General features: G+C 42.6%; 1 protein-coding gene across 1 annotated transcript; it reads right to left on the bottom strand.

The window, feature by feature from the left end:
• Nucleotides 1–386: 386 nt before the first annotated feature.
• On the bottom strand, nucleotides 387–24,447 carry LOC119732193 (zinc finger protein 16-like). Its single transcript, XM_038205617.1, has 2 exons — nucleotides 24,154–24,447; nucleotides 387–2,584 (listed from the first exon to the last, which is right to left on the bottom strand). Exon 2 carries the CDS (start codon nucleotides 2,473–2,475, stop codon nucleotides 514–516), a length of 1,962 nt encoding a protein of 653 aa, XP_038061545.1. The 5' UTR covers nucleotides 2,476–2,584; nucleotides 24,154–24,447; the 3' UTR covers nucleotides 387–513.
• Between the last annotated feature and the right edge of the window lie 455 nt (nucleotides 24,448–24,902).

Genomic DNA, 24,902 nt, shown 5'->3' with positions numbered 1-24,902 from the left:
GTGAAACAATTAACAATTAGCCTTCTGCGCAATTATCCTTCATTTGTGCAATAAATATAATTTTTTTACATATTTATGATGCTGAAAGGGTTTAAAATAGGACTATAAAGGGTGAGATACCTGTTCAGGTGGAAAGTAAAAGGTATTTCCATCAAATTCATTTGTACTCTTGTCATATTATGTGCCATGTTCTTTGCAAGGATTAGGACATGCACAAAAAGGTACATGTACAGTGAAAATCCCTTACATGGTAATGTTTTGTGTACAGGATGAAAAATGAATGATTTTTTTTCAGTAGTTGAAAGAAAAAGCTCTCAGCTTTTAATCTGACACCAAAAAATAAAAATCAACCAAAACAAGGCAAATGTTTTAGGGTTGCATTTTTGGGGGGTGTCACCCTGTACTGTCACTCTTAACCTGTGTACGTCCAGCAAGATTGGCTTGGAAGTTTAAACTTGGGCCTCTAGGATCACCATTTGCAACATTTCAATTTCTCTATGCAGTAGGTGCATTTTAGAGAACACGTTCAAGCCTCACTGGAACTGGAGCTGCTAGGTCATTCTGTTCAGTTGGAAGAATCCTTATAGCAGCACTGGAAAGTTCATTAGGAATGGTGATGATTAGGGGCCCTTGGTGCGTCTGGTCATATTGGATCAAGTAGACCTGGTCTCGTGGAGACGGAAGGGTGTCACAGGTTGTATAGACATTTGGTGGTGTGACGGTATCTGGGCTGCTAATCTGCGCTATTGCATAGCTTGGAGGCTGGCCTATGACAGGCACAGGGTCTAATCTCTGGATCTGAATTGACCCTATGGTTGGGCTTGGTGGTGAAGGAGTTGGAGATGGAGAAGGAGTTGGAGATGGAGAGGGCGAGGAAGAAGATGATATACAGATCACATCATCGTCAATACCTTCTTTTGTAACTTCCTCTAGATCTTCGGAGCCTGTTGTCTCAGAGTCTGTTGCTTCGTCTCCACTGTCCTTGATATTGGCCGTGTTGCACCCGCTTTGCATGTGCTGCTTCAGCCTACTCTTAAAGGTGAACGCCAGTCCGCAGATATGACAGACATGCGGCTTCTCATTGGTGTGGATTCTCTCGTGACGGGCCATTTTGCTCTCTTTTCTAAAGCTCTTGTCACAGTACCTGCAGGGGAACGCCTTAATCTTCTTCTGTTTTACCGCCTTGTTGGCAATGGCACTACCAGCTGTGGGTTCATCCACGGTGCTGGTTGTGGCGATGTCGGCTAAGTGGTACATCTTAGTGTGTTCTAGTAGCTCCTTTTGGGTGACCAACTGTTGCAGGCAGAAGTTACACTTTAAAACAACTGATTTGGTCTTTGGCTGCATGACCTGATGCGTGTCGGCGTTGTGCTTGTTCAGCAGCAGCCGTGTTGGAAAAACCTCCCCACAATGTCCGCATGAGTAACACTCCATTTTGTCAGGGCGGTGGCTTTGGTAGTGGCGCCACAGTAAATTCAATCTCCCGAAGAACTTGCCGCAGTAGCTGCAGGGGTACGTCAGGAGTACTCGAGAAGCACACTTTTTGACGTGCTGCTCGTGCTTACGTTTGCTCTCGCTGAGCTTATCACAAGCACCACACATGTAAGGCCCGACTCCCGTGTGAACTGATTCGTGTTGGATCAGTTCCTGGGAAGAGGGAAAAGCCAAGTAGCAAGTAATGTACCGGCACATGTAAATCTGACCGAAAGATGTCCCAAAACTAGCTAGGTATTTCTTGTTGATACAGTTCAACGCATGGTTCTTTAGATGCTGACGGTAATTACGCTGCTTGATCATTACTTTGCATTCCGGACAACGTTGACTAGCATTCATGCCGTGTGATGTATGTATCGGTTCTGGTCTACTGTTGGATGCACACCTCTTCGAAGAGGATAGTTTGGCATACAGGTGGTTTGTACCTCTGGAAGACTTTCGGTATTTTAACGAAGGCTCTGATCTTTTGGATGAGACTTTTTCTATGGGCTTTGAACGGGAGTCGACTCGATGCACAGACCTTTCATGGTCATGCAATAACTCGGCTGACTGGTACGAACAATCACACTTTTTACATGGAAACTCTCTCCGGGCCATCACAACTTTGTCCAGATTCTCCGTTTGCTTCATTTGACGGTTCTTCGCCTTGGTTATGTAGCATCGTAATCTGTGTCTTTCCATGTAGCTCTTCTCTAGTTTCAATCCGCACTCACAAGCCAAGGCATCCTGGTAACACACTTTTTTGTGCTCCTTGAGATACCGTTTCCTGGGGAAAGACTGGCCGCAATTCTTGCAGGTGTGTTTATCCTCGGACTTAATTGTCTGTTTATCCAAGTTTGGTGTTCGGATGGTACACACATCCAATAACGTGGGAATCTTGAAGCGACATGTGGTTTCATGCTTCGCACACTCACTGATATTACAGAACCGTGCGTCGCAGTGCTTACACGCCTGTTGCATGGTCGAACCCCTACGTGGCATTCTTCCACACTGAAGCCAGCGACATAAGTTCACAAGGGGCTGTTAATCTACTCATACAACTGTTGGTTGTTTCGGCGTTGAATTCAAAGTTCCAGGTTCGTCAAAGAAACTGGTAAGAGAAAAAATACAAAATAGTTGGTCATATTCACAATCATATTCATGTAAGGAACATCTGGTTTCAGGTTTACCATTATGATGTTGCGTGTAGGCCAAGAATAAATGATGTATTATTCATGATCCAAAACAACCAGTAGCGTATGGTATGGGGACATCATTCGGGGTGAACTAGTGTGGACGCTGTTCAAATCAGCCAGTTTTGGACATTATGGCCACGTCCGCATTACTAAGCTGCGGCTGGAAATAACACATGGGTCTAAGGGATGTGGCTGCAGCTGATTCCATAGGCGTATGCGTAATGTCCAGCTGTACGAAGTTATTCAGACATGGCCTGTCTATCGCATATAATAATGCCTCACCAACAGATTCTGTATCTTGATTGAATTTAAATATTGTGATTTCTTTATCTATAAAGATCTTTGTGTACACTGTAGCTTTGTAATTGATATATTTCTTGATGATTTTACTCATTATTGAATATAAGGTACCAATAAATGTACTAAGTTCATTACTAGAATATAGTAGGCCTTAGCCCAATCGTCCAAACTAAAAATGGCTGCCGCTATAGGCCTACACTATCATCCACGCCGCACCCATGAACATGTACACTGTACATTCATAATGCTACGATAGTGGCTATATTACAGGATCCGGCTTTCTTTTTTATGGACATTGATATTAGGCCAGAGAGATTTTAGAGCACCCTCTTTGACACATAGACGAGTAGGCCTACATGTACATTATAATGTATTACATCACCACCGTCGATCAAGCAGCACGTGTGGCAGAATGGCCAGTGCTTAAATATGCGAATGAGAGATCCCGGGTTCCAAACCCCTCTCGCGCTCATTTTACATTTTTGTGGTATTTTAGGGGTTTTTGCAAAAACATTAAGAATATTCTTCTTTTAGTATTTAAATTGACTTCTATATTGGCAGAGTTATTATTACATTTTTTTTTCTGATTCGGGACTTTGGAGGATTTTTTAATAAGGGAAATAAAATCTGAAATTGTAAAGGGTCTGATTTGCATCTCTTGGATACGAAGTCACAACAATGTTGGTGTGGAACCAGATTAATATTTGCCATGGTAAACATTTCGGAAAGAATGTTGTAACCTGACGCCACTTCAGCGGTTGTGAACAAAGTCTATGGAGAGCCAAGAATTTTTTTTTAAGTATTTCCTTGCAAAATTGGAAAGGTTTCTCAGTCCCAGATTCATGTCTTATCATCATTTTTGCAATGATGACTGACTCTCCTTGAGATGATATATGAAGAGGAAAAAAAAAAAAGTCCCCAAAAACAGTCACTGAGCATGTTCAGTACTGTTCCAGCTTAACATCGTTAACTAATAAAGCCGGCACTGGCCAATATCTACTGCTGTAATGATTATCAATATCATGCATGTGCACGAAGATAATGGCTCCTGGCTAGAATGTTTCCTGAGCCCCCTAAAAATATTGGAGTCTGAAGGACAATGGGAACAGGGAACCAGACTAGCTCATAGCTAGCATCAGATAGACAAATCACAGGGCGCTTCAATTAGTCACCTGGATTAGTCACCATGGCAACCAATCAAAGTGCCCTGTGATTGGTCTGTCTGATGGTAGCCAGGAAACAGTCTAGCCAGAGCCATGCACAAGTCAAATTTTCCTGAATTCAAAATAACAGCATCAAACAAGGCGTGTGCAACGAAGGTGAAATTTCTCTCTTCTTCCCAAAGGTATGTGAACCTAACCACCACCATTTGTATTTTCAATTCCCGAGAAAGCCTACAGGGGCGCATAAGGCAGTTTGAAGACTGTTTTAGGGTGTATGATGAAAATTATTGGAATCTGATTAATGGTAGTCGCAATAGGGATATGATCCTCGGAGTCTACTACATGTATTGTCCAACCATGTCCAAATGTTAAAAAAGGCGATTCGTAGAGTCCTAGTTTACTCGGACTATGCATGTTCCAAAGGCGATTAGTAGAGTCCTAGTTTACTCGGACTATGCATGTTCCAAGTGTGACTTTTATTTACGGAGGTAGTCCAGAGGGTGTCGGTCACTTTGCCGAATTTCCACTTCGCCGACAACCTCTTCGCTGCCACCACTTCGCCTATTTGCGCCACTTCGCCGAATTACCACTTCGCCTATTTGCCACTTCGCCTACATGTATTTACCACTTCGCCGAATAGGCGAAGTGACTAGGCTACAAGAAGGCTCCATGCATACGTACGTATATGTACCGGTACATGCACAGTGGTGTGGCAGCTCAGTGGACTTTCCTCATCAGTGTTGTCAAACTTGAAATTCATTCATTCAGTGAAGTACCTACCGGTATCATTACCTATACCTCATTGCTTGCCATTTAACCTCTGTGAACAATTTCGGTGTCATGAAATTTAGTCCGAAATTCAAGAACGGTGGCGTCCGGCAATCAGGCACAAAGTCGACTGAGTGTTCTCTAAACGTGACGCACTTGACTAAATCTTGGAAAATTCCAGCTTACCATACCCAACTCTACTTACCATACCCTGTAATGAACAAGCATGGTGCACTGTGCAATTCGAAATAAAATTGGAAAATCACACCAGAAGTTCCCTGCTATCTTTGATAATGGCAGATACTATAACTTGCGAGTTATGAAGGGAACTTGATGAAATTTCACTCATACTGTGAATTAAGCGCTGCAGGTGAAAAAACAAAGTGCGCCACGTTGGTCCATGGAATGAAAAAAGTTTAATCTCATCTGGGTTTTGATAATAGGGGAAAAGGACCAATTTAGTGGGGCCAAACATGCCCAAAGTTCTTGGCCGGCCGCCATTCTTCACTGTACTCAGCGAGCATGGGCGTAAGTGGCAAATGTGCGAAGTGCCAATTCGGCGAAGTGGTCACATTAATTTGGCGAAGTGGCAAATCCTGTTAGTTAGTGTGACGTCATCTCAATTCAACCATGCATACTTCGCACAGTTGTAGAATAGCGCGAATGGAACCGGAAGTTAACGTACCTCGAGCGTTTATCCAATGGTTCGCTCGGTCCCCCTCGCCCTGCATACAAGACGCTGGTGACTTCACGCTCTGATTGGATAGATTTTACATGACCTGTGACCTGCAAATCATCACGGCCACAACCCTGCAGTTGGCGCCATGCAGTTGGCGCCATTCCTTTGTACACAAATTTTGTTTGTGCACAAATCAACGTCTGCTGTGGCCAGCGACGCTAACTCAATCGGCTGTCGGTAAGGCCAAAAAAAAAAGTCTCTGGTTTCTGGTATGCGCGCGCCTCGCCATAGCCATGTGCGTCGGCAAAATTAAAAAGTTTTTTTTTTCAATGTAAGATGATGTCTCAAAACCGCCAAATCCACTGGTTTGACTGGAATCCTGCTGCTGCACAATTTTAACGTGTTTTTAGATGGGGTTACGATCAAGTATAAGCTTTATGTGGCCTATTCGGGCTCCCATACATTTTGCACAAAATTTAGTCGGGCACCATTTGCAGTCATCAGCCGACATTTGAAGAAAAAAAAAGCCGCGTCGCCGCACCACTTTTGGGGCAAGCTCCATACCAGAAACCGACGACTTTGGTGGGGGGGGGGGGGGGGAGCGGGCCCAATTCCCTCTTTTTTTCACTGTAATTGTAAGCTGACTCTTCAGCGTAGATCGTTATTTTCTTCAAGAACCTGTGTAGTGATTATGCCGAGCAAGGTTTGGGTGAGTCCACTCCCAGGTGGAATTTAGTCATTAGTGTGTTACGGGGACAGAATAGCACATTTTCAAATTCAATTACATAACTGCTAGTTCATGTTGACGATTTCCTCCAGACCTAGTCCGAGTAATTTGGACCCAACTAAATGCCTTTTTAACAGTCGGACATGATCTATATTACCAGACCATGTTCGAATGTTAAAAAGGCGATAAGTTGGGTCCAAGTTACTCGCACTAGGCCTGAGGTAACTCCAGTCATCTGTTCCTAGCTCTATTTATATACTGCAGCTATAATCAGTGGTGCGTGCACGTATGACTTTTTACTAATGAACCGGATTGGCGAAGTGGTATCCCTGATCCTCCTACTTCTGCGCAGATAAGGCTTTGCAACCCAGTAGCTTCAAAATAGCAAAGCAACCACTCTTTTCCTCAACAAAACTTATATTGTTGGCTTGCATTCATCCACCGTAACGATTAACAAAGTGAAATCTCTTTATTTGTGGCAGCAAGCGGGGAATTCCAAAGCGTGCAGTTTTGGCGTTTTAGAAAAGAATCCTGCCTAATTCTGCGCAGGGGACGCTTCATGAAAAATATGTGCTGTCCGGGCCATGTAACTCAATATAAACATTTTTTTTTAATAACTTAGACTTGTTGGCTTTAGGAAAATATATTTCCTGAGCTTTTTAAACATATTTTCTTTCTTTTTTCTTTCTTTTTTCAATGCCAATACACTTTTCGTAATTTCAAGATTATTTCAATATCCTATTTTGGAGATTTACACAAAGGCCTATATTTACATATTTACATTTAGATTTTTATACACATTTACCTATTAAATGTAGATCCCAATGATATTGTTATTCTGATCATCCCAATCAACAGAGACAGTTTTTAAGATGTCGGATTTTAAAACTGATGACCAAAAAAATTCAAAGATAATACTAGAGGTTCGCGTTTGTTGTTACAAACGCAGAGTGGTCGGGCAGCAAGCCCGCGGGAATGGGGGGTGCTGTGGGTGCTGTAGCACCCCCAACTGTTTGGATTGGGGTGCTGCAGTATATAATGCTAAGTCCGATTGGGTTGAAACTCGGTATGTAGGTAGACCGGGATGTGCTGGAATATACTTCAGCACCCCCTTACTCCCGGGCAAAAATGTGTTCCAGCCAGCAGTGTTCAACGACGATGAAATTGCGCCGCTACGTTATACATTATGCTTGCTCTACAAATATCTCCTTCATTTTTGTTTCTAGTTTTGCCGCGGCTAAGCGCAGCACTTCGAAAGTCTAGCACAAACCTCCTCTTGATATGTAATATATCAAGAGGAGATATTTTCTAAATCTTCAGGCAGTGCAGAATCGATATTTCTCTCAAGGTATCTAAAATCATGATATGTCTATGATATTTCCGCCATTATGGAAGTTTGACCCGAAAGCAATAACCTCAGCCATGACAATGGTGGCAAAGTTGATTAATCTTGCCAGGATTTTTTTCATTCGATCATTCAATAGGGGCAAAAGTTCATACCTTTCCCCTGAAGGTTTTGCTTTTCATTTAAAAGTTTCATTGACGTTGCTAGCATTCTGTACTCAACATTAACAAATAGCAAGGTTCACACACATCCCCAACCTAGGAGTGGGACGGGCTTTCATTGAAACTAGTCATGCATTACGCCAATTCCAGTGAACATGTAGTTTCGTTTTAATAAAAAAAAGCTATTCATGTTTTACCCTCTGCAAGTTTTTCGTCATAAAAACTCAGTAGACAGATAAATCCTTGCCTAGCCCCAAACTTGCCATCTACCGATCATAAACATAAAGATGCATTTGGTCTTTTAGTCTTTTATATTTGCCATTCCCTGTAACAAACAAATAACACTGCAAATATATCGAGAGCTACATCATTTGGTGAGTTAGAACTATGTGAATATATTTATGAACAGAAATTCATCCGCTTCCAGTGGAACCATTTGTTTTAACTTGAACCAAAAAAAAATGATCCCTTTGGGTTTTATAAGTTTCAGTATACTTCAGTATATTTCATCACAGTGCATCCAGAATCCAACATTTTCCGGGGCCTTAAAGCGGGCCCCTATGCCGTAAGGGCTCAGAAAATAAAACAAAACATACACGAAGGTATTACTAAATGTAAGAAAGCAGCCTTGCAACAATAATATTTACATGCGATGTCATGCATAATGATACAATTCTTTTTCTAGAATTAAATGGAACCAAATATGTACATAAACCTACAGGGTTCTCCACTTTTCAGTACAGTTAAACGCTTTAAGAGCAACAGTATATTCTAAACAAAATAATGAAGTAAATTGTCTTTTAAATCTCAAAACGCTTTTGCTAAAAAAGTCAAATGAAAGTGGCCAGGAAGCGCCTCAGATTGCACCACAGAGCATCCATATTCCAAATTAAAGAGGTTGTGGAATGCTCGAAGACATTTCCGTCATTTTCGGGTATATGTAGCCTATAAGGTGTGATGAAATAAAAACGACTATTGTTTCTGTCATGAAATGACTACAAAAGGTACTTTTGAGAGCTGTTTTCAGGTCCTGTTGCGACCCGAACGTGCAATTTGTGTAAAAGTCGTTGTTGGGGGCAGCAAACAAAACATGGTAAATCGTGACGTAATTAACAGGACTCCCTATGTAGCGTAGTATAAACGAGTCCTGTTTATTACGTCACGATTTTTCTGACTTTACGAAGAACCCGACGACTGTTGATTTCAATTATGCGCTTGCCGACCAACAAATTACTCGATGAATTTCAGTTTTATAAACATATAAACGCACATTACAAAAGAATGGGAGTTTGTCATTATGATATATATGGGTCTACTCTACAATAAAAAAAAATATAAAAAACAAACCAACTTTCAGCATTCCACAACCTCTTTAAGCCACGACGTAAGGGCTTTGCGCTCCGTTTTTGCATTAATTTTGTCCACCCTTTAGAAATTCCAGCACCCCCTGGCAAAAGTTTGTTCCAGCGGCAGTGTCGGGCAGGCACTTTTTTCATGAAACACTGCCGAGTTCAATTATGAATATTTTTATGTAAGAACAAAGGATCACGAAATTAAATCCTTTCCAGTACAACCAATTAGTTGTGATAAAATTCAGTAAGCATTATAATTATGTACACATACAAGTTATTTCTGGCTTGTACAAGCTATTTCTGGAAGGATGGTTTAAAAAAATTAAAGAAAGCAAACTCTATTTTATGTGCCACTAGGGGGCGCCCTTTTGGATGATGACGTCATCACACTTTTTTTGTGTCCAGTATTCCTCCCTTAACACTTTCATAATTTATATGTGCGTAGTAAAATGCTTCCGCTTTTGGGTTATATTCGGATTTTATTGCACTTCCGGTAACACCGGAAGTGAAGGGCAAGCGGTTTTGTGTCCGGGGAAAGAAATATTTCTCTGGGTATAGTCTACAACCTCACGAAAAAAACGAACACGATACTCTATTTAGTTCAAACGATATAGTGCAAACTATTTTGTCAAAATGTTCCCTTAAATCGCTTGTAATTTGATACCTGATGATGTCAAAGATTATAACATCTTTGTAACATGGTACAACTTCACACTAGGTTTGATGATCATAGCGTAAACAGTTTGGAAGAAATTTTGTTTTGCTTTGATTTCAGGCTGAAGTCTTCATTCTAAATTCACGTAACTTTGACCTTCCGGTAAAGGTCAAGCGAGTTCACGTACACGACAAAAAAATGTTTATCAACTAATGGTCTAGCTGATTGCAAAGTAAGAACATAATTGATCATTTTGTTTAAGAGTTATAGGTGAAAGTATGTGGCCACTTTTTCCTCTAAAATCGCTTGTAATTTGACACCCAATGACGTCATCATGACGTCAGAGTAATATGCACCACTAGGGACGAGGGTCGATTAATGTTGAAAGTTACAAGTTCATACCATATACCGTTTAGGAGAAAACCCGCGGAAACTTATTGTCCGGAAAAAAAGAAAGAAAGAAGATTAATCGTAACAAAATCCAATCAGTGGTCGGGTTGTGCCCGACCACTCAATAAGAAATGGGTCTTTTTAGTTGAACCGTAAGTTTTACATCCTTGTACATGTACTTGTAGAAACTGCAAATATTCTTATCTATGACATCTTGACTATAATACTGACAATATTGGGAGACTAAGAAAGGTCACCTTTCGGTCATATTTTCGCCTTCTGCAGGCCCGGAAGCATCTGCCTGCATTTGTACTACTTAGTAATTAGCTGTAAAATGCCGATGTTTTTCATTTTTTGCCTGAATTCCCGGTAAAGCCTTCAATTTCCACATTTTTTGGGCTGCTGGTTAAAGTTTGTCACGTTCGTGCATCAAAGGATACAATCCCAGTAAAAGTATCCGTATGTCATTTTTTCAAGGATGCACGCCTTGCAAAATTTAACTTAAAGGCGAGTACGCAGAAATAGGAGCGCCTAGCTTTGGTAGGTCTGACGATAATTCGGCGAAGTGGCAAATAGGCGAAGTGGTAATTCGGCGAAGTGGCAAATACTTAGTCCCATAAATGTGACTGAAATACTGGACTACCTTAAAATATTCAGTCACAGTGCCACATACGGCCTGTGGGCTGATGGTCGCGTTGCTAGGGGAGCCGAAAACCAATTAAAGATCGAAATTATTTTGTCAGCAGAAAATCAACCCAGCTATAGTATGACGGCTAAAAAGCACAAAATCGTTAAATTCGGTACCTTCAGAGGTCTAGTTACCAAAAAAATCATGGTAATTTGGCAAAGAATTCAGACAGTTTTGAAAAAGCATGACGTCTCTCTGATATTTACCAGACTGTTTCCTGGCCACCCTAATAACAGTCAAAAGGCCAATGGGGTCAGGGAACCACACAAGAGCTTAATCATCTACTGAGCGTGTGTCAACTTTGGCAAAGCCCACCGCGGCTGATGCCTGTCATTCCAACGTCTTTGGAGCCCTCTGCAGTGAAGCGTGCCCTCTTGTGTGCGCTCTTCATCCGCGTATTGAATCCGGGTACTTCATTCGCTCGTACCCCCTGCCCTGCAAACAGGACACTGGGAAGGGCTGATAAATTAACGGTCTGCTTGGATAGATTTTGCGTGACCTGTGACCTGCAAGTCATCAAGACCACGACCCTGCAAGGTTTGAAACGGCCGTTAAGACTGAGTCATTCATCACTCTGCTTTTGTTCCCATTCATAAATGCGGCACCCTTTTTGGTTGAAAAGCAAAATTAAAAGTAATTATGAAGGAAAATCTGTAAAACTTATCTGTTTTGTAAATTTTCAACTCCCGTCAGTTGCTCAGGCTCCGTTTCGAATTCACGAAGGGTCGAAATGCATATCATTCGACGCTCAAAATTTGTCCACATGGTCCGCAATGAAAAAGAAATCACATCCGGTATGGTGTGTGTGCATTTTTATGGCAAACTTTTCGGATAGCATCTGCGCACATTGGCTAACTGCGGTCTACAGCTGCAGCCAGATGCTTTATACATAGGTCATGATAAATTACCCAGAATGCCATCCCCGCTTCCTTCACAAGATTCTGTGAAGCTCATCTGCCCTTCCCAGCACCCTGTTTGCAGGGCGAGGGGTACGAGCAAGGTACTTCACAGAGCTCCAAAAATTTTGGAATGACAGGCAACAGCCGCGGTATGCTTTGCCAAAGTTGACGCACGCTCAGTAGATGATAAAAGTTCATGTCTGGTTCCCTGACCCCATTGGCCTTTTGACTATTATTAGCGTGGCCGGGAAACAGTCTGGTTAATATCAGACTTCAGAGACGCCATGCTTTTTCAAAACCGTCCGAATACTTTGCCGAATTACCATGATTTTCAGATATCAAGACCTCTGAATAGACTGAAGGTACCAAATTTAACGGTTTTGTGCTATTTAGCAGTCATACTATAGCTGGGTTGATTTTCTGCTGACAAAAATATAATTTCGATCTTTAATTGGTTTTGGGGCACGTATGTGGCACTGTGACTGAATATACGGAGGTACATGTAGTCCAGTATTTCAGTCAAATATGGGACTAGCAAATACGAGGCGAACTAATTCGGCAAAGTGGTTGTCAGCGAAGTGGAAATTCGGCGAAGTGAGCTGTAAAACCATGGAGCTATAGCTCCATGGTTAGGTTGAACGACCGTCATGGACATTGGTGGCGCTATTTTCATGCCCAAAATGACCTAATTTTTTGTGACCGCCTTTTTTGAAATGGTTTGACATAGAATATCACATACAGCCAGGGGTACTTTCTCCGAGCTCCAAACGTCAATAAAAGAGAATTGCAGGGTGAAGTTGACCTTAGAAAGTTGGTTTGTTATAAATCACATAGGCGAAAAAAGTTGTGGATTCCCCAAAACAGCAATGCCGTTAATTTGTGTGTAAATTTCCCATACGTTTGTACACATAATTAACTGACGTGGTCACATTTATTTCAGCCAAATTGAGCATCATTTTAAGGCCAAAATTTTTTTTTTTTAAATGGCAATACATGTAATTTCAGAACTGCTTGCCCTTAGCTCTACTGAGTGGAGCGCTGGAACTTCGGTACCCTCCGTACAAGCGCTCCAACCGAATCGGCATACTTTGACTACACATTTAAATCAATGACACACGGTATCCATTTTTATGCATACCCTTGGGGAGAAAAGGCCCACAAAAACTGGTAAAGAAAATACAAATGAGAAAAACAGTTATCCTGGACATGGCTGGAGTTACCCAGCCCTACATTGTATCAATGATAAAATTTAGGGCTGGGTAACTCCAGCTACCCTGGACAGATCCACACATTCATGACATACCATAAGACCCCTTTAATTGTTCCCAATAAGCGGCAATTTTGAAAAAAGAACAAAATATTCCGATAAACCGCTCACAAATGTGTCTACCGAGTTGTGCTACTTCTGGGATCAGAAGGCTTCTCTCTGTCAGCCTTCTGGCTAGACCCGTATGCGTGGCTTGTAAACTACGCCACGCTCTTGTACTATTTCGAACCAAGCGAAATCGTCCTTCCGTGACAAAAACTGAACATTGCTTTACCGTGTGATAAGTACTCACATATTAAGCTTTCTTGAACATGTTGAAAGCTGCTTTTATGCCAAATCTGGCATTTAAATGAAATTCAAGGTAAATCTGGCAAGATCTCGACGTCCTGCAACCTCCTCCTGATGCATGTAATTTACCGTGTGATAAATGCTGCGGATAATTTGGTATCGCACTGACGCTCCGGGCACTCCTTATGTCCGGAGCGTAAGTGCGATTCCAAATTATTAGCTGCGTTTATTACATGGTCTCGTGATTGGCCAATCTGACGCCGCCCAATCATATGCATCACATGAAGCAGACTGGTAGCTCGGAGGGCTCCAATAATTTGGCACACAAGTGACCTTGGGTACTTGTCCAGTTAACAGAGATGCCACAGGGTCTGCTTGAAAAAAAAACGGAACTGGGTCTGCTTGAAAAAAACCGGAACGGCTGCTTGAAAAAAACGGACTTTTTTGTGTGTGAAAAAGCCACTCCGTGTCCGACTCAAAGTCCCCGTTGTCATCTTTATCTTGTAGCCAAGCCAAGTTCTGTTTATTTTTGAATTTTGCCTCTATTAGTCGGGTTCACAATGTATTTTCGTTGGGGTTTTATGGGGATTAGCAAAACTATACATTTTTGAAAACGTTATGATCTACTGAATCCAAAAACCAATGTTTCCATTTTTTCCGACGCCATTATGTCGGCCATTTTGTGGGGACGGGATAAAAGGGGGCGGATCCAACCCCCCACTCTAAGATCTTGGCCGTGCCATGACAGATTTGATTGAAATTTGGTATGCTTGTGAAGATAACACTGCTAAGCACATGTGTAGAGTCTCAGTTCAATAGAAAAAGGATGCTATAATTATCTTTGTTTATAATTCATACTACAAATTATCCCTTTATCCTATACATATTCAATGAAAAAGTTACCATTTTACGACACCCTGCGTTTGAAATTGACATTTCGCAATAACGGTAGGTCCGAATTTTGTAAAATAAAGTGTCCCCTTGTGCACATCGCATCGGCCTCAAATTCTGAACGAATATATGACACCATTTCAAACCAGTATTGCCTTAGCTATGTCTGGACAGGTCATTACTACAGAGTGCTTGCTCCTTAATCCTTGTCCCTGTGTCCCTATGCAATCCTAAGGTCTTGGTAATCTGCCCTGAGTGGGAGAGCGCATGTGAAAGATCATGACGTTGTAGAACCAAGTTCACACTTTAGACCTCTCACACACGATATCATTGTAAACCTGATGTTATTGGTAATTGACCAAATGAGGGTATAGGACTTATGATAGTCAGAATTATAAAGCAGAACTATGACTCCTAGTAAGATCAGTCTTGAGGATGTATTTATGCTTCCAAGAATGGATGTACCGGCATAGCAGGGAGAGAACAGAGTTAGCAGAAGACAGAGTTACCAGAAGTTAAGGGTCCGTTAATTATGCAGAACTGACTGGTGCATCCTTGGTGTCCGGTGGTCTGACTTTGTCACCAACACCACTATCATGGGGACCTCCGGTCTCCAGGATATCCGTGCTACCATCTTGGCGTCATTCCCTCTTCGGTCACGTCCGACGTCCACCGGACGACACGCCCGCCCATGAGTGTCGACGCACTAGGTGGACTCCAGCCTGACACTGCCTGAAAGAGACCTAGGGGCCGACCTCGCAACACCTGGGTGCGCCAGCTGGAAGTTGACCACAAGACAAATGCTCAACAGCTGTGGCAGTCTGCATCTGATTGCTTGGTCTGTACGGCTCAACGTCCCCATGATGGATATGGAGAATGATGATGATGATGCACCAACACAATACTCGATCTGCGGCACTAACATCAGATGGCTTTAGTAATGACATCAGACCCCATCAGGTCATTGTTCCCCATCTCCCCCATCTCAGTCCAGAAAAGAGTGTACAATAGAAAGTGCCGGCGAATCACAGGGGAGCTACGAAGAGGGGAAAGCAAGATTGGGGGTCTAGTGCAATCATACAGCTAGAAGGTCCCGTGGGGAGACTAAACTCAGAATTTTGAAGACTTGCTAATGGCTGGACAGGTGGCCAGGCCAGGGATGTCTTGTAACATTCTTGCAAGGAGCGGCCGGAACTGTAAGGCAACTTCGCTATGAAAGATGGGCAGGAAACCTAGGGTGACTTGGTTGAACTGCTTGAGACCTACTTTGCACTATTTGATGGAATTGTGCCACAGGCGACAGTGTCTAAATAACTTGAAATAGGCCATCAGTACTAGCAATGGGGTTGGACGAGGAGGCTCCGAAGAAGCCGTCATTACTTCAAAGGATTAAATTTCAATTGTTAATATATCATTGGGGCTGTACAGCTCTGCTTCGATTTCTAAAAGACTAATGAAGTTAATAATGTATAGTGTTCTGTTCAAGTGTCCAGATTGAATGTCCTTTTTAGTCGGATTAGACAATGTGTAATTGTTCACAAAGACTTGGCTGACATTAAGACAGCTTTCCAACACCCGAGAGAGGGAGGATTATAACTCAAGCAAAGAAACCCCACAAAGTGACACCTGTTTAGTTGCAGTACATGTATCTTGTTTCTCTGTCATCGTGCTTGGAATTGGCGACCAGTTCAGGGAAGATCAATGCTTCATGAGAGTGGCCATGAGAGTGATAAGAGGTACCTTATCCTATCAAGACCCTATGAAGACCCGAGTATTTCGGGTTTCTTGTGGCACCAAGGGGGGGGGGGGGGGTTGGATTTTGGTTCCATCGTAATTTTCTTCTGTCGATGGTCCTACCCAAACCCTGCTGAATCCAACAGGATCCAACTATGTCACATACCCAATGGAGCCTGCTCGACTGATTGAGCAGTTAACCCCTTGTGAACATTCCTCATGCAAAATGTTGGATTTAGTAGGCAACTGAACCGCATTATAACATCATGTTGGACTCCGGTGGATTCACCAAACAACTGAAAATAAGGCACAATGGATTGAGCAGGAAACTCGGGTTGGACTTTGTTGGATTTAGCAGGGTAGTCCTGACGAAGTACTAGGGGGTTTAAATTAGGAGTAATGGTAGTTGGCCTGCGAAAAATACTTCATTTTGGTTATGCCGAAGCCACCACAAAAGCGCATTTTTTACAACTCATTTTGCGGGTTAAAAACAGTAAATGTCCACATTACATCAAGGTTACCACTGGGGGAGGGAGTTAACTACTTTTGGGGTACAAATCATCATTATTAGTGATTTGGTTGAAAACAATTTAAGTTACTGAGCCAAACTTAATTGCTGTTAATATTGGTACTACGTGTACTTTTGGATTTCCTCTCGTAAGTTCTGCCAAAACAGTAACCCCCCCCCCAAAAAAAAGAGAGAAACAGTCATTGCAGCCATGTTGGATTTCCTTAATCACTACAGTTGATCAAAATGATCATATTGGTTCAAAGTGAATTCTTGAAACGTCTGCACATAGCGTTTTATTTTCGGATTAGCCAAAACCCCCGTACTTTTAATGTTATATAAAAAATATGACAACCATTGGGGTATCATTTGTCAAGTTATCTTCTTGCCATGTCTGGGCCGGGCATAGTCCTTAAATTGTTTGTCCAACAGTAATGCTAGTCTTATTTGGATGTTTAACACCTTACAACATTATGAAAAGCACTTTTTATAATCAGTTGCCATGGTAACCGTTGGCAACGTTCGTAAAAATAGACTGTTTTTGTCTTTAATTATGAGGAAATACTTTTCTTTTGTGTCAAATACTTGTGAAAACAGGCTCCAGTGAGTTTCATTCCCTTTAAAATGTATGCAACAAGCCAAATCATCAGGGAAAAAGAGCTAAAAATGCCCTCATTTTGAAAATCCAAGATGGCGGCCAAGATGACCTTTGAAAAAATTGAAACATTGGTTTTTGGGTTCAGTAGACCCTAAGCTTTCCAAAAATGTATAGTTTACCTAATCCCCAAAAAATCCCAACGAAACTTGGATTTAGTACATTGTGAACCGGACTATATGACCTTTAAAGCTGTCGGTTCGTTCAATCACTTTGACTCACCTAGAAATCTAAATTTGCCTTCCCGCGTGTTCAGGATGTGTCATTTTCGACGAAATTTGCAATCAATGAAGACCCATACGAACGTGTAGAAATTAGATTTTAACCTGACAAGTGACCCTGACAAATGACCCTGGACGAGTACCCAGGGTCATTTGCGTGTAAAATTATCGGAGCCCTCCGAGCTACCCGTCTGCTTCATGTGGTGCATATGATAGGCGGCGTCTGATTGGCCAATAACGAGACCACGTGATAAACGTAGCTAATAATTTGGAATCTAAAAATTAATGTGGCCTGACGTTGCGAACTTAGCATGTTCTTCTTCAGAGGCTAAAAGTCATAGGTACATACATTAACATGGGGGTGCACACAAACATGCAGGGCTGAAAGAAGAAACACAAAAGGGGGGGGGGAGAAACAGTATGGAGGTGGAAAGGGATGAAAGATGGGGGAAGATGGGTAAACTTCCCCCCCCCCCCCACATCATCCCCCTTCACTCTCACACTCTTTTGTCCGTTCCCACTCCCTGTGACCTTTGATCCTTCCCCTTTCTGGTCCCTCCCCTGTTCATACCAGACCCCTTGTGGTTTGCCATCTCCCTTTGTTTCTTTGTTCTCTCATCCACCCTCCCCTGCATCTTTCCACACCTTTCCCACCTAATCCTCCTTTTGTGTTTCTTCTTTCAGCCCTGCATGTTTGTGTGCACCCCCATGTTAATGTATGTACCTCTGTCATTTCTGTTTTAGCCTCTGAAGAAGAACTTGCTAAGTTCGCAACGTCAGGCCACATTAATTTTTAGATTTATATATTTCAGGTCCATCCAGTCAGTAAGCAGTTTGCAGCAGTCTTACTTTTTTTCATCTAATAATTTGGAATCGCACTTATTAATCGGACATCAGGAGTGCCCGGAGCGTCAGTGCGATACCAAATTATCTGCAGCATGTATCACGTGGTAAATCACATGCATGATCGGAGGAGGTTGCAGGACGTCGAGATCTTGCCAGATTTTACCTCGAATATCGTTTAAATGCCAGATTTGGCGTAAAAGCAGATTTCAACATGTTCAAGAAAGGGTAATCCGTACTTTTAGGACCCCGTTCCTATATAGGAAGGGAAAGACTCACCAAAACAGTTGACTAAATGACACTCAAAATTGACATTCTGATATTTCTTGGCACATCTGAACAATTGGCAATGACACCTTCTTGAATATCAGCAGGTTTAATTTTGTGGAAAGAGGGCAGGGCTTTGATCTATGGAAATTCAGGGGTAAAAGACGACGATGACAACCAGAAAACAGACTCAAAAACCAAGATGGCAAACGTGAAAGCTCGATGCGATGAAAGCTCGATGCTGATTGGCTGATAAAAAATAAACATCTTAATTATTTTTTGTAGCAGCCAATCAGCATCGGGCTTTCATTATGTAGGGCTTTCACGCGTGTGAGAACTACAACATGCACGTCTGACTGTGAAAAAAGGTAGGAAAGTCACATTTTCTTTGAAAGTGCTTTCAAAATTACAACTAACATGAGTTTATATTAGCTTGAGTAACTCCAGCTGACATGCTCATATTCTACATGTGAATGAATATGGGGGTCAGACAAGTCGACCGTTGAGACAACTCGACTCGGGACAAGTCGACCATTGAGACAAATCGACCGTTGAGACAACTCGACCGTATGTGCGATAAATGGAAAGACAAGTCGACCGTTGAGACAAGTCGACTCTCATGTTTTTGAGCCTAGTTTTGGGATAGTACCGGGGATGTTGACGGCGGCTGATCGCCGTTTGGGAGTTTTTTTGTTGAGTATAACAGAGCCGAAATAGCGCAGTGTGATTGTCCTTGCACATTGTTCGTTTTTGCCGGGCATGTGCATGCGCGCATCCCGAGTCAACTTGTCAGTACCGTGCACGGTGACATCGTTTTTGCCTGGCTCTGTGCGCGCACTTATCCCCGGTCAACGTGGCCGTAGCGCGCGTGCACGGTGGCATCGTCTTTGCCGGGCCTGTGCGCCCACTTGCCGCGCCGGTCGACGTGCCCGCATGCCGAGCCGGGCCCGGTCCTTGCGGGCGCCGGTGCGCCGGCCCGAAGCTATGGCCACCGTATCGGAGCGCCCTCTGTGCATCAAGTCCGCGCCGTGCCCGGGACCGGTCCTACCACAGATTTATAAAAAATGCAACTTTTTCCGCTCCACGTGTATACATTTCCATTAAGTCGAGCTGTCTCAACGGGCGAGTTGTCCCGAGTCGAGTTGTCTCAACGGTCGAGTTGTCTCAACGGTCGACTTGTCCCGAGTCGAGTTGTCTCAACGGTCGACTTGTCTGACATTCATGAATATGAGCATGTCAGACTGGGACCGTGAGTGCATGAAAACGTGCAAAATTACTACTGACGTTTTTTTATACACCATTCGGCTAATTAATGCGTGGGCATTAATTAGCCGAATGGTGTATAAAAAAACACAAACATCAAAATGCTTTAGTTGCAAGCATGTCACCTGCGAAATTTGAGACCTTAAATCCAATTTTAAGGCAGGTTTTTGGCAGTTCAAAAACCATCCATGTCATTCTCCACGATCTGGAGACGTGCATGTGATTTACAAGGTATTCTGGGTAGATGCACTTAGTGCCTTGCAGCTTACTGGTTTTTTAATCGATGGCCAAAAGAACATAGCGCCCTCTGTTAAAAAATGAAACATTCTGAATTCACTCTGAGCAACAAGAGGCTGCTGTTTTATCTACACGATGAAAATGTTGTAGCTGAGGAGTCTTTTTGCACAATGCATTGCAGCACACATCAACATGATGTCTCATCTTTGGATTTTGATAACTCTCTGTAAAATTAGAATTAAAAGCTGAATTTTTGGTGAGGCAATGCTCACAATAGCAACTTTGCGAGGTAAAAGTTTCAGGGATTATTGAAGAAACTGTAGTGAGTAAGAAGCTTGCACATTTGATTCACACTGGTTTTATTATGCAGCACAAACTTTTGCACAATATGGATACCTTAAGTTTTGGGACTCTCATACACAGTATTGAGAGTCACAAATTTTCGGACTATGAGCATGTCAGCTGGAGTTACTCAAGCTAAGTTTATATGAAGGAAAAAGACTGCCTTCGCCTGCAAAAGTCACTTTGGTACTGGACAGTCATCTGCAAAAGTCAGTTTTGAACAGAACTCGTAAAAAATAGAGGTGTCCTTAAAAGTAAGAATTACCCAAGAAAGCTTGATATGTGAATACTTATCACACGGTAAGGCAATGTTCAGTCTTTGTCACGGAAGGACGATTTCGCTTGGTTTGAACATGTACAAGAGCGTGGCGTAGTTTACAAGCCACTTTCACGGGTCTACCTTCTGGCTAGACCCGTGAACATGGCGATGTATACAACGCCACGCTGTTGTGTATTTTGGAACCTAGTGAAATCGATCCGCCATACATAATTTCGTATGGATGTTGAGTACTCACCTAGAAATCTAAAGTTGCCTTACCGCATGTTCAGGATGTGTCATTTCGACGAAATTTGCCATCAATGAAGACCCATACGAACGTGTAGAAATTAGATTTTAACCTGACAAGTGACCCAGACAAATGACCCTGGACGAGTACCCAGGGTCATTTGCGTGCAAAATTATCGGAGCCCTCCGAGCTACCCGTCTGCTTCATGTGGCGCATATGATAGGCGGCGTCTGATTGGCCAATAACGAGGCCACGTGATAAACGCAGCTAATAATTTTGCATCGCACTTACAATCCGGACAAAAGGAATGCCCGGAGCGTCAGTGCGATACCAAATTATCCGCAGCATTTATCAGGTAGTAATTCACATGCATCAGAGGAGGTTGCAGGACTTCTTCTTCGACATCGAGATCTTTGCCAGATTTTACCTCGAATTTCGTTTGGATGCCAGATTTGGCGTAAAAGCGGATTTCAACATGTTCAAGAAAGCTTGATATGTGAATACTTATCACACGGTAAGGCAATGTTCAGTCTTTGTCACGGAAGGACGATTTCGCTTGGTTCGAACATGTACAAGAGCGTGGCGTAGTTTACAAGCCATGTTCACGGGTCTACCTTCTGGCTATTCCTTTTGTCCGGATCGTAAGTGCGTTGTCGCGGAAAGCAAGACAATGAGAATGCTCTCCACGACAAGGCACCAGACGAAAATTGAACTTACTTGCGGCGCCTGAAAGTGGTGTGGTACCCACATACATCGCGCGCGCAGATTTGTTTCGATGTCATCACGTGATGCATACATTCACATAATTAGCAAAACAAAATGGACGATAGCCGTTGGAACTGGCGTTTTTTCACGGACAAGCCACCGAAATCGTCAAGATTTTTCACATTTTTTTTTGTGGTCTGTTTCAAGTCGATCATTAGGCTTCATAAATGACTGCTGAATGTATAGTCGGACTCCCTATTATCGCGGCATCCCTATTATCGCGGCATGGGAAATTTCTCTTTTTACAGTGTCAAAACTCCTTCAAGTGGTGATTTTTATCCAGTTCACCAGTCATCAAGGATTTTCTACCGAGTTGTATAAAAAGGACGATTAAAAAATGTTGTGTCTTTTGGGATTTAGTAACGATTTTAATAAATATTAACTTTTTCCAAAACTTGCAAAATGTTCCCTCACCGTGTCTGCTAAAAGGTACCGTTTATATTTTAACATAAATCTTTAATTGCGCTCTGTCCATGAAAGTTCCATTGTCTGGTTCCCATTCTTCAGCTGCAATTGTAAAATGAAGTCGAACGACGATATTTGCAGCGCGAAATCGTAACAACTTTTACGGGATCAAAATAAGCACCGCGCGTTAGCGAAAATAAAACAAGCACACCGTGTAAAGTGAATGGCACCCTCAATCGCCGATCAGTAGACTTGCCTCAGGGATTTGTGTTCTTTTTTCGGGGGAAGGGCAGGGTCTTAAGAAATCATCCTGCAGAAAATTTGTCTTTAATCAACTTGAACGTTACAGGGAAAATATCAGACTTTATTCAGGGGTGTTTTGGTCAAAGATAAACTATGAACAAAAAAGTTGGGATCATTATAAAAACCACTTCCCGCATACCGCGATAATAGGGAGTCCACCTCCGTTCGCACACGCCGCGCATGTCTATTTTCACAGGCATCGTACACGGAATAAACCACACCACCCGTCAGATTTTTTTATATTAATTTAAAAAGGAAGAGTTATACTACACATAAGACAGGACAATTCTGGAAGGTTAGTGGGTAAACTCTATTCCGAACGAGAAACGTGATAAGTACCGCGATAATACGGCGTTCCATCCTATGAGGTATGTAAATGAAATCTGGGGTGGGATATTAGAGGTGAAAATGAACAATTTTTGAGAGGCCATTTTTTTAGGGTCTCTTGCTACCAGTACCACATTTTAACGAACAGGTTATGCCTCCAGCGTTACATGTGAATGAATATGGAGCATGTCAGCTGGAGTTACTCAAGCTACCTTCTGGCATGCTCTTTTTTCAAGGGTCAGCATTCTGATTAATGGCTTTTGGATAGCTGGAGTTACCCAGCCCTGAGTTTTATCATTGGGTTGTCATCTAGGGCTGGAGCGAGTTTTTCTCGTAACTTGTAGTATAGGCAAAAAAATTTGGAAAATGTTCAATTTTGTCCCCGTTACACACTAATTGCAACTGCAACTCACCCCAAACTTGCCTGGAATAACCATTACACAGGTCCTTGAAGTAAAAAACGATCCACGATGAAGATTCAGCCTACAATTGCAGTGAAAACAGGAGGAATAACCGCTAACTTGACAACCTTGCTGGATTGGCCAGGACCGCAATTGGTTTGTGCACAAAAAAAATTGTGTACAATGAATGGCGGTCGATTAACAGGCACAGAGAGCGATCGCTGTCAACTACTCGGTTTTGCCGGCTGCGCTGGCTGTTGGCGCATGACGTCACGCGGAAGCGTAACACCCGATGACTGTTTCATGCACTATTGGTTGCGGTTCCAGTACCAAAGCTGTGATGCGAGTGGTAAACCTTATATTAGTGCATGAAACAGTCATCGGGTGTTACGCTTCCGCGTGACGTCATGCGCCAACAGCCAGCGCAGCCGGCAAAAACGAGTAGTTGACAGCGATCGCTCTCTGTGCCTGTTAATCGACCGCCATTCATTGTACACAATTTTTTTGTGCACAAACCAATTGCGGTCCTGGCCAATCCAGCAAGGTTGTCAAGTTAGCGGTTATTCCTCCTGTTTTCACTGCAATTGTAGGCTGAATCTTCATTGTGGATCGTTTTTTACTTCAAGGACCTGTGTAATGGTTATTCCAGGCAAGTTTGGGGTGAGTTGCAGTTGCAATTAGTGTGTAACGGGGACAAAATTGAACATTTTCCAAAAATTTTTGCCTATACTACAAGTTACGAGAAAAACTCGCTCCAGCCCTAGATGACAACCCAATGATAAAACTCAGGGCTGGGTAACTCTAGTCCGAGTAACTTGGACCCAACTTATCGCCTTTTTAAAAATTTGGACTACTATCGCCAGACCATGTCCAAATTTTTAAAAAGGCGATAAGTTGGGTCCAAGTTACTCGGACTAGGGTAACTCCAGCTAGCTTTTGGAAATGCCAGTTTGATAGACGAAATACTTTTGTCTGAAATTCCACTTTATGAAACGCAAATCCACCAAAAAAGTTGAGCTGGTTGATCCATAACTCTGAAATATTTTCGGAGAAGGCCTATTTTCCCACAATTGTGAATTGACATTTGGATCATGGGACAATTTTTGGGGGTGGAAAATCTGAGTTTTTACTCACCAGCCTCGCGTCTCAGACATGTCAGACCTGACGAATGCACGAATGTTCAAGTGTGTGTTTACATACATGACATACGTTGCGCGTGCGCTGATCTTCGCGTGACCTCGGCCGGTACGGTCAGCAACTCTACATTCGGCTCGACCATTTGGGATGGAGGGGAAAATATAATATGCTTTGCATCGCGCAACAGTGCATATTGTAACGGGCGTGGAGGGGGTGCCCGTTCAGAGAATGATATGCCCACCGTACTGTACTCACGGCTTGAGGACGGATATGTACATGTACATGTACATATGTACGTACGTCTGCAGGAACTTCACTTCGCTCGTACCCGGTACCCCCGCCCTGCAAATAGTCTGGTTCCCAGATCAAAAGATTCCGACTATTCCTGATGAATCTTAGGTCAGGTCAACCTCGTCCCCAGTGCTTACTTTATTTCCAACCGCGTTTCCGTCCCCAGTGCTTACTTTATTTCCAACCGCGTTTCCAATATTATAGTAAACCCTGGATAGGAAACTTTCTTCCTGTATCCTGATTGGATACCGCAACTGGCTAGAAATGGATTTTTATCGTGTACTTGGTGCTATATATTCACAACGTGTAGTACGTGTTTTCGCGATCATTCGTCCACGCCTTCTCGAAAATACTAATTTCCTTTCCAATTTGCTCATATTAATATGAAATATGATACTGCATGTTGTCTCGATATAAGATCGTAACAGTTTGATTTTAAAAATCGTGTTTTCGTA

The sequence above is a fragment of the Patiria miniata genome, unplaced genomic scaffold (assembly GCF_015706575.1).
Source record: "Patiria miniata isolate m_02_andy unplaced genomic scaffold, ASM1570657v1 HiC_scaffold_24, whole genome shotgun sequence".
NCBI classification, from domain to species: domain Eukaryota; kingdom Metazoa; phylum Echinodermata; class Asteroidea; order Valvatida; family Asterinidae; genus Patiria; species Patiria miniata.
The sequence above is the reverse complement of the archived record's forward strand: the minus strand, read 5'-3'. Positions and strand labels throughout refer to the sequence as shown.

Coding starts and splice junctions, on each gene's coding strand:
- LOC119732193 (XM_038205617.1), bottom strand. CDS start 2,475: ATGCCACGTAGGGGTTCGACCATGCAACAGGCGTGTAAGCACTGCGAC.